The sequence below is a fragment of the Microtus ochrogaster genome, linkage group LG4, assembly GCF_000317375.1.
Source record: "Microtus ochrogaster isolate Prairie Vole_2 linkage group LG4, MicOch1.0, whole genome shotgun sequence".
Lineage (NCBI taxonomy): Eukaryota > Metazoa > Chordata > Mammalia > Rodentia > Cricetidae > Microtus > Microtus ochrogaster.
In genome coordinates this window covers 60,325,589-60,335,454 of record NC_022030.1, presented here as the reverse complement: position 1 = coordinate 60,335,454, position 9,866 = coordinate 60,325,589, and the positions used below count along the sequence as shown (strand labels likewise).

General features: G+C 50.3%; 1 protein-coding gene across 1 annotated transcript in view; it reads right to left on the bottom strand.

Moving 5' to 3' along the window:
* Per2 (period circadian regulator 2) overlaps nt 1-9,866 on the bottom strand; it is a 52,175-nt gene that overhangs the window by 29,252 nt on the left and 13,057 nt on the right. The window contains exons 5-9 of the mRNA XM_013351748.2: nt 7,942-8,063; nt 6,978-7,179; nt 3,219-3,270; nt 2,284-2,426; nt 615-693 (exon numbers count right to left, since the gene is read on the bottom strand). Of these exons, the coding sequence (XP_013207202.1) occupies nt 615-693; nt 2,284-2,426; nt 3,219-3,270; nt 6,978-7,179; nt 7,942-8,063 (598 nt within the window). The remainder of the gene's footprint in view (nt 1-614; nt 694-2,283; nt 2,427-3,218; nt 3,271-6,977; nt 7,180-7,941; nt 8,064-9,866) is intronic.

Sequence of the window (9,866 nt, the reverse complement as noted above, 5' to 3'; positions counted from 1 at the left end):
TCCAAAGCAAAAAGAAAAAGTAGTTGGATCAGGTGGTGGCGTCACAAGCCTTTAATTCCAGTACTAGACTGCAGAGATATGGGGCAGATCTCTGTGAGTTCAAGGCCAGCCTGGTCAACAAGAGCTAGTTCCAGGACAGGCTCCAAAGTTACAGAGAAACCCTGTCTGTGGGTGGGGGTGGGGGAGGTGAGAATAATTTAAGTTAGAAAAGCTAGAAAGAATCAAGCCAAGCTAAGTCCAGGGCATTAATAAGTAAGAATACACAGGGGCTGGATGGAAAGATGGTTCAGCAATTAAGAGCACTGACTGCTCTTCCAGAGAACCCAGTTCAATTCCCAGCACCACATGGCAGCTCACAAGTGTCTGTAACTGCAGTTCCAGAAGACCTGACACCCTCACACAGACATATATGCAGACAAAACACCACCAATGCACATGAAATAAATGAAATATACACACACATACAAACACACACACATACAAACACACATATACATGTATAATAAGCCTCCGTGTGTGATTTATTTGGAAGCTGGGTAGTGGGCCCCCCAGAAAGCCACAGAAGAAAACTCTGCACCAGAGGGGTTGTGAGTGGACAGTGGAACACGACTCACCTTTCATCCACATCCTGGAACAAGCAGTTTGGTGTATGGGTTGTTGTAAAAATTCTCTTCTCAGGAGGAATCCTCGGGGCTGCAAGAACAGAATTTCCACTTCTAAGAAACACATAGCTGTGTTTTGACTAGGGAAACCACAGGGGCTGAGAGTAACGTGCAGCCATTGAGAAAATGAGAAGGCTGACTGAACAACAGAGCCACCATGGTGAAGCCGTGAAGCATCAAGGCTAACCCCAACTAGCTGGCCACTCACAGCCTCCTCAACTTCTCTGGGGTGGCCAACAGGAGCTGCCATGCTACCTGAGATACGTGGACCCAGGACTGAAGGCTGCCATCATGGTTTGTAAGATGAAACTACAATACCTGAACTAACTGCCTTTAGAAAATGAGTTACAAGTCCTAAGTCTGGACTTAGAGTTTGCCAATGCCCTTGCCCTGGAAAACTTGACAGTTTCCAGGGAGGCCAAAGACAATACATTCCACCCCGAAGTCATGTATCCCGTATCCAGTGTGCTCCTCACCATCAGATTCTAAAATCCTTGGTTCTCGAAAGACCCTTATAATTTGGGGTTACAAGCTGTTCCTCCTCTCTACATTCTTAATGCACACTTGGAAGAGAATGTTCTGGATGCAGATATACATGTTAGAGAAAAGTGTAAGCTATCACTTTTAGGAACAAAACATCAAAAGATTACAATTCAGGGAAAACAGTCTAAATGCTTCTGGGGTAGGGTGGGGCTACCCCTCAGGGGATCTGAAGTCCTGTGACCCCTGAGTTGACACACAGAAAATAAATAGCTGCTGGCTAGGCCTTGGATTAGGCACAAGGACCCCTGGTATCAGAAAACAGTTGCTGCCAGGCGTGGGTGATGCACACTTTTAATTCCAGCACTCAGGAGGCAGAGGCAAGCCAGCCTGGTCTACAAGAGCTAGTTCCAGGACAGGAACCAAAAAGCTATGGAGAAACCCTGTCTCGAAAAATCAAAAAAAAAAAAAAAAAAAAAAAAACCCAAAGGGGGGAAAAAAACAGTTACTTAAGAGGGATTCCCAAGAAGATGATCACCAGGATGGCACAGCTTCCCTTGGGCTCCACGGGAGAAGCCTGATTGTCAGGAGCCAGGGTAGCCTAAGGAGCCGTTAATGGTGGGACAGCATTAGAAAGGCTGGATGGCCATAGGCTGAGCTGCAGGGAAAACCAGGCAGAGGGAAGTGCAGAGTGAAGACTCAGGGGTCAACAGAAACCACAGTTGGGAGGCAGTCCAAATGGAGTCAGGATGGGCCAAGGCAGGAACAAAGATGGCCCAGCACTGGAGGCTGAGGGAGTTAAGTATGGTTCTGGGGGTACTGAGATGTCATGAAGCAGAGGCAAGGATGAGGGACAAAGAAGGGAGGGATATGGGGCCTCAGACCTGTCAAAGCTGGTACCACTTTGTAGATCAAAGACAGCATAGCTAGGGGATGGGAGGGGGACACGGAAATGGATACAGCTACCTTCAGCGGCTGTGGGGAGAGCCAGATAGTAAAAAGAGGAAGTTAGGGAAGATGGAGGCTGAGAAGGTTAGGGAAAGGCCAAGGCGGATGAGCAGCTAGGTACTTTTTAGACATCATGTATCAAGGCAAGAAGGATGGGCTAACATGAGTGCTCCCTGGTCAGGCATGGCTGTACCTTCATAGCCCGAGTGTACCCTCTCTGCCAGTAGCAGGCAGCAGAGTTGGCTCTCGGTACCCTGCTGCTCTTGCACCTTGACCAGGTAGGGTGTCATGCGGAAGGGCTGGTAGCGAATCTCATTCTCGTGGTGTTTCCCAACACTGTAGAGAGAGGAGTGTGGAGAGGAGTGAGGGTCAAGGTTCTGAGTCAAGACAAAGAAAAGTCTTGGCCTGCTAGCTAGCTCCACCCCTGGCTGGTAGAGCTAAGCAGTTCTTCCATTTGTTGGACCAGATACCAAGGATGCTGAACCAGGATGCCACAGCAAAGCCTCTGGTGGGAACCTAGGCCATACCAAAGGCAGCACACATCTGTACCCACTGGAGAAGCTGGCATGTGCCCGTCTTTAAGCCTTCTCCATTAGACCCACATCGAAGGGTCAATGGTCAGAGTCCACACAACGGGCAGTAGGAGATCTTCCAGCCTTTCTCTTGAGCTAGATTAGGGCAAAGCAACTGGAAAAGGGAAGTTGCATCCTTAGAGGGATTCTGGACTCTACTCTCCTCGGGGTCATGGCTGACCTTGTCCTGGATGCTCAGGTAGTTACAAAGAGCCTGCAAGGAACACTGTGACTCTAACCCAAAAAATGCAAGCGCACGTTTAGGGCTACAAACACTGCCTGGCCCATGGTCCTAGGGAATGTCTTCCTCAGCAACAGAGGGCCAGTGTGGAGCCTCTTTGTGTGTGTGTGTGGGGGGGGCAGAGAGCAGGTTGGTACCCACTCCCTTTGCACAGATATCATGAGATTCCTCACAGGCTCTATAGAAGCTGTGTCAGATCTCACTCTCAGATCTGGGGGGCAGGCAACGCATACACCTCTAGTTCTACAAGTACTGGTAGGGGACTGTCTGTATTGTTTTCTGAGTCAGGAAGACTGGACACTAGACTAGACTTACCTGACACGGCAGAAAAAGGATTTTTCCTCCATGCACTCTTGAGTGAAAGAATCTGCAGGAAAAAAAACCAGAGTCATTTACCCAAGTCAACAAACACAGGCTCAGTCAGACTAAGGTGCAACCGTGAGTGGGCCCTAGTACAAAAGAGTTCTTCTAGTGCTTTTCTAGTCGGTACAGTTCTGAAGTGTGCTGGGCACCGAATCAGACTGTCCTACAAGTTACAGCCAGGGCTTTAGAAAAGTTTTGTTTTTCCTCTGGGAGACTGGGTTTTATTAAAAGCCCTGGTGGGCCTGGAATTTGAGGCAATCCTTCACCCTCTGCCTCTCTAGTGCTAGGATTTCTGGCAAGAGCTACAAAATGTGTTTAAAACTCCTGAATGGTGCACAGTGGTGCTACTGACACACTTGGCAGCTCAGCCCCAGAAGACACACTAGTGTGTGTACCCAGAGATAAATCCCTGAGTGTTTGCACTGCTGTTTCTGAAATGCTTGCTTCTGATAGAACTGACTCAAGGCATTTGGAAAATATCAACTTCACTTTAACATTTACAGTGTCTTGGGAAATGTGAGCTCATTGGACCTCACGTCAGGGAACGGGAAGCAGGTGTCTCTGTAATAGTTTGAAGGTTAAAAAGACCTTAGACTTCAGCTTATACATAGTATTTCTTTCATTCAAAAGAAATAAAGAAACACAGGAAATGACTGGTTATAGAAAATGATCCAGAATTACCAGCCTGCAGAGGCCCCCAGAAAAGGCCCTCTTTCCTAGTTAGCCATACTCTGCTCATCTCTTTCTGGAGAGGTGGCCCAGACTGCTGAGCTGTCCATCCACCTACCAAGCCACTTCCTCTCCACAATCCTGACCATGCCCCCATAACTCACATGGCAAATGTTTAACGGTCTGCCCAGTCTCTGGGTTTAGGAAGAAAGTAAACAACCTCCTTCGGAAGAAACGCTCAAACAAAAGATGCATCAACCCCAGGCTGCCTACTGAAGGGGTTCGTTTGTCATGCTGGTGAAGGACATAGTGGCAGTGTCCACCTCTGATGATGACAGAATGGGAACGGGGAGGAGAGGAACTGATGACGGGAGAGGTCCTCAAGCCGGCCACAGAGTCTAGGTGGCGATGACAAGGGTTGAGAAGCCGCTGTGTAAGCGGAGATCAATGACTTGCCAGCTCCCAGGGACAAGGCCAGAGCAATCAGAATGTTGTCCTTGTTCCTCTGGCTCCTCGGAAGCTACAGCCTTTAGTACAGCTTCAGCTCTGAGCATTAAAGCCCATAAGGCTGTGATCAGCAGGCATGTGTGGACAGACACTAAAGAACTTTTGCTGTCTAGCCTTGTCTATGATGGTGGAGGCTAGCTCACCCTCAACCCTCCGCCAGTGGCAGTGCTGTGACCTGAAAGCACTGCAGCCCCTTTTCTCCCAGGGTCAGAGTCTTTACAATAAGCTTGCAAAACAGAACACAGACTTGCAAAGTTTAACCACAAGAGGCCTGTAGCCAGAACGGCAGGAGAGAGGGGCTGCCAGTGCCATGGTACCCAATGATCAGAGTAATCCAGTCCCAAGAGAACAAAAGCACACCTGCCAATCCCTCCGAGTGACTCAGTTACCCCTTAAAGAAGTCATTCAGCATTCCACAAGTGACCCTAGCGTTCAGCATGAGTTTAAAAAGAACAGCCCACATCTAGACCACAGGTGGTCCATCTGGCTTGCCATAGCTCATGTTCTTCTCCCAATGCAAACTATAATCAATTCCATCCCATAATCTCTGTGTCAATCTGAAAGTCCAAAGGCCAGGTGTGAACTCAAGCCAATCATCTGCTGTACAGTGAGAGGGTGTGGGATAGGCACACTGTTCCAGAGGAAGGCTGGCCAGAAGGAGGGGGTGATAGGCCTCTGGCAAGTCTGAAACCAGGGCCCACAGACCTTGTCTTAAAGCTGTAGGATCATCATGTTGTCCCAGGGACCACCCCTACACATCTGGTATGGGCCCTCAAAGCACCAAGTAGCCCTGCCCCATGGCTTGCTGGGCTCAGTGCAGTGTTAGCTGTCAGGGTTACCTGTGGTTTTCCTGGGATGTGTGGCTGGCCTCCGTTGGTTTCCCAGGGTGGCAGGCAGCCCCCGTCAGCACTGCCTAACACAGTCTTGGTGATATTCTCTGCGGCAGCTCTGCCCTGTGGCCAAGGAAGCTGTGCCTTCCTGCCTGCAGAATCAGCCTCATGAGGACACTGCCAAGCATTTCAGAACCGGCGGTGTAAACACTCAGGGATTTATCTCTGGGTACACACACTAGTGTGTCTTCTGGGGCTTACACTCCCTGGAGGAGTGAGGGCTGCACCCTCAGCACAGGGACCACAGTCGGAGCTGGAGAGAGCAATGTGTGGATGCAGGGATCAGAGGCATCCTCGAAGATCTCTGATGTTCCTTTGGGGTTTTCCCTGTGGTGAGGTCTCCACTGCTGTTCATCTTCTACCTGTGGAATCCTTTAGCAATCTGCCTGACTGCACCCCTGCATTCCTTTCTACTCTGCATGTGGTCAGACTGCGATCACTCTCCAGAATAGCCATTCCCGACACTACCATCAGCATGTTGGTCACAGCCACGTATGCAAATCAGAGCTTTCCCCAGTCCTTCTGTCTTCCTCTGCTCCCACACCAGAACTGCCCTCAACACTCAGGCCTTTTCTGGTTTGCATTTTGAAACGGTTCAGCTGCTCCCCACTCCCGAGTTCCACTGCAGCAGTACCCAGTTCTTGGCACCAGTACTGTTTCAGTCTGTTTCTGTTGCTATGACAATCTGTCAAGATGACTTAGGAGACGATAGCTCATGGTTCTAATGGCTGGAAAGTCCAACAGAACACTGCAAGGGTTCAAAGAGCTGCTGGGGAGGGCCAGATACTGCTTCAAATCATGGTGGGAAACAGGGTGGAGGGCACACGCAGAAGGGGCAGCCTTGCTTTAGCGAACCATCCCCTAGGGGCTAGTTGAGTCCTGACATGAGACTCTTGACCCAGGAGAAAGGCATTAGTCCCTCTTCATGATCTCAACACCTCAAGGTCCCACCTCAGTACTGTGACATCAGCAAATTCTAGCACAAATTTTGGAGGGGACAAATCACGAACTACAGCCGACTGAAGAGGCTCGGGGTGGAGCTGGAAGAGCTCAAGGAGAATGCCAAAATTGGCTCCAGGGAGAGGAGGCACACAGTGGACGCCAGATGAGAGGGGCTGGGCAAGGGCAAGGGCTTGGACACGGGTGGATCACACAGTAGACATACATACTTATTGTTAATGAGCAGGGAAAGTGCCGCAGAAGCTCAGAGAGCTTTATTACCTATACTTATGAACCTTACTCCAGTCCAGGTGAAGATCCCTGAGACGTCACCCCAATGAATGTCACACCTGTCCATTATGGCAGCTGAGGTCATGGGGGGACTTAACTGCCAAAGGAAGCTGGCATTCCACTTAACATCCCTCTGCCTGCAGGATGCACCCCGTCCCCCCACACTGCAGTTATGCGAGGAGTCCTACTCAGCGTAACTTCATTTTAAAATGCCTAATTTTGAAGTTTTTCTGGGGTTTACTAAAAGGCTATTTATTCTAGGGACAAACAACTGTTTGCCTCTTACCCTGGACAGATCAGTGAACGCTAGCCCCTTTGGAGGGCTCCATGGGGCATTCTGACATAACTGAGATGGGGAGCAGCCTTCTCCACACTCCCCCTTAGCGGGAACGAGGCACTGCAGCCAGGACCTCACCTAATCCGCTGCACACACTCCAGGGTGGCAGCTTGTAAGGGGTGGTGCAGCTGTGGAACACACTGACATCATGAGGAGCCAGGAACTCCACAAACTTGGCGTCACTGAAGGCATCCTTCTTACAGTGAAAAATGGAGGCAACTTGGTTAGAGATGTACAGGATCTTCCCAGAAACCAGGGACACGGCTACAGCAAACATATCCTGGAAACGGAGAACATGAGCAGTGATTATAGGCAGTAGGAACTGATCGGTTATATAAGGCTAGTGGGAACACCCTGACGCGAGGACCAGGGTGTGTCTGGGCCTCCTCAAGCCTGGCCAAGCTGACTTTCCTGTTCTAATGCCGACACCCAACATAACACCAGCAGGAACGGCACATCAGGCCAGCCTTGCCCAGCTCCTGTGCTCCCCTGGCACAGCAGTGACCTTTGACAGCTGGTCTCTCTCAGGTAATGTGGGTGGCCTGCAGAGCTGCCTGCCTCTCTGATCACAGGCCAGCCCCCTTGGAGGGATTTGGCTGGCAGGTTTGAGGAGCTAGACTGAGGCAAGGGTCACCACTATTCTTCCCAGTATTACTGTCGGTTCTCACTGAGAATTCAGGAGCATGGCCTCTCCTCCCCCAGGCCTTTACATATTCAGAAATGTGGGCTTTGACCCGGACCTTATTACCACTAAGCCTGGACAAACAGATGGTCACCGAATCTGTCTCTTCATCCTGAAGCCACAGAAAGCTGGAGCCTCAAGCTTCACCACAACTGGGCTTCTCTAAGACTGGGAGCTATGAGTCAGAGTCAGCCAGAGACGAAGACAATCTCCCAGGAAAGAGCAGAAGTCTAGAACATGACTTCACTCCAGAATCACCAGCATCGTGACTTTATTTTATTGGGAGGAACAGGCCTGCTTCCTGACAGGGGACCAGCTGGCTTACCCAAGGGAGAACTCACGCCCTGTCAAAACACTCACAGCGTTCTTCACGATGTACTCTGAGGTAATGCCCTCAACCTGCTCCATGGTGTAGGAAGGCACATTCACACTGCAGGGCTGGCTCTCACTGGACATCAGCAGCTGGTAGTACTCCTCATTAGCTACAGGAGAAATGACAGCCGTGTTTAGCAGCTGAAACCAGCATGACAGCACACGCTCACTGGCCCCTGCAGGTGGGGTCCATTTTTCTCAAATGAACAAGTGGGATGAGATAGAATATTCTGGATATAGAGAATGTAGACATGAGTGACCAACACTCAAGAGCAGACCGGAGATGTTCTCTGACACGTCAGGCCTTCTTACAAATTTAAAAACTGACAAATACATTACTTTAAGTCCTAAGGGTCCATATGGCTCTGAAGTGTGATACGACCACAATGATCTTACTTAGGACCACAGCAGCAGCCCCTGTACCTGACTGAGCCTCAGTGGTCCTTTTAGGGACTTCCATGCAGGTGAAACCCACTACTTGAAAGAGGAACAGCTATCAGAAGCCAGACTGGAAAGAAATTGCTCTGAGCAGCACCTGTAAATGAACTGACATGAGTTCCTTTCTGGTAGGATCCTGGGGGAGCCAAGTCACAGCAGCTCTCACTTCTGATGGCAGCAAAAACAGTCAGTCCACTCCTGCCTCCATAGCTCCACGTGCCCTCTAGACGGAGCCCATGGTGGCAGTTTCCTGGATGGAGTTTGACCCTGGGATCCAGCCAAGCAAGTGTTCCCTGCAGTGTGGTGGTGAGGTCTTTGGACCCTTGGCTGGGTCTTATCTGATGTTGATTACTCGACCTTCACAGCCTAGTAGGTTTCTGAGCGTGCTCTCTGCTGGAAGGCTTAGGAAAGTTCTTGATTTGGCAGAGCTCCCATGTTCTGAAGTTACTGCAGAGGCCACGCATGAAGCATGGAAACCAACAGTCCCCGGAGAGCGAGCTGCCTCCAAGTCAGACTGACTCACGGAGCTGCTCTTTCTAGAGAGCAGGGTCTTCCTTAGGCAGAGGCCAGGGTCTCTCTACTGTGGGGTTTGGCCTTAGAGCACCAGGTTCCTAGACAGGTTTAGCCTAACCAGCACTGGCTAGCAGGCAGCACTGTTTAGAACACATCAATCTTCCAAAAGGGACAGTAGCTTAGGAAGGGGTACACAGAGGTTTGAAGAGAGCACTCAAACGTGCCCAGAGGCCAGCACACGGAGAATAATGCCTCTACAGCTGGCTCCAAGGACTAGATCAATAGCAGCAACCTGCCTGCTATGGACAAAAAGCTGTCCAGAGACTTAGAAACAGAAGACCGTCTAAAGTACAAGTTCATACCTAGACTGCTGGACACACATCTGGCCTAGATGCTTGCTTGCTGGCTTCAGACAAGCCAGTAATACTAACCGCGAAGGCCACACTGCCTAGATCTTAGCCTTTCAACTTTGTCTATTTTGATGTGTGCTTGTAACATGTAGTACTCAGCCTTCAGCACATGTGTGTGACTGTGGCCAATGGCACAGTGGGGTGGTGTTCACACAGGCACCACACATGGGTGAAGTGGTGGTGGGGGGCTTGATTTTCGCATCACCTGTCCATGGCACCTGCCTTCCCTGCCCCCATGGGATGTTAGCCTCTACCAGTTCATCGTAAAAGATCACATAGCCAGCGACAGCACCCACCATCAGTGGCTGGAAAGAAAACGGACTAAGAAAAGGGTCTAAGCACTCAGCACTCTGAGCCAGGGCTATAGGAAGATATTTTCTCCCCAGTGGAGCAGCCACAAAGCTCATATCCCTGTGCCTAGCAACTGACTGAAGGCTTCTGGGCCTTTCTTCCAATGCCTACAGCTAAGCCTTCCTAGAATGGCCCATCCAGGGGACTGAGGGCTCAGCCTCAGGAGGGACTGCCTGCCTTCCGCCTGGGCAGTGTGCCCAG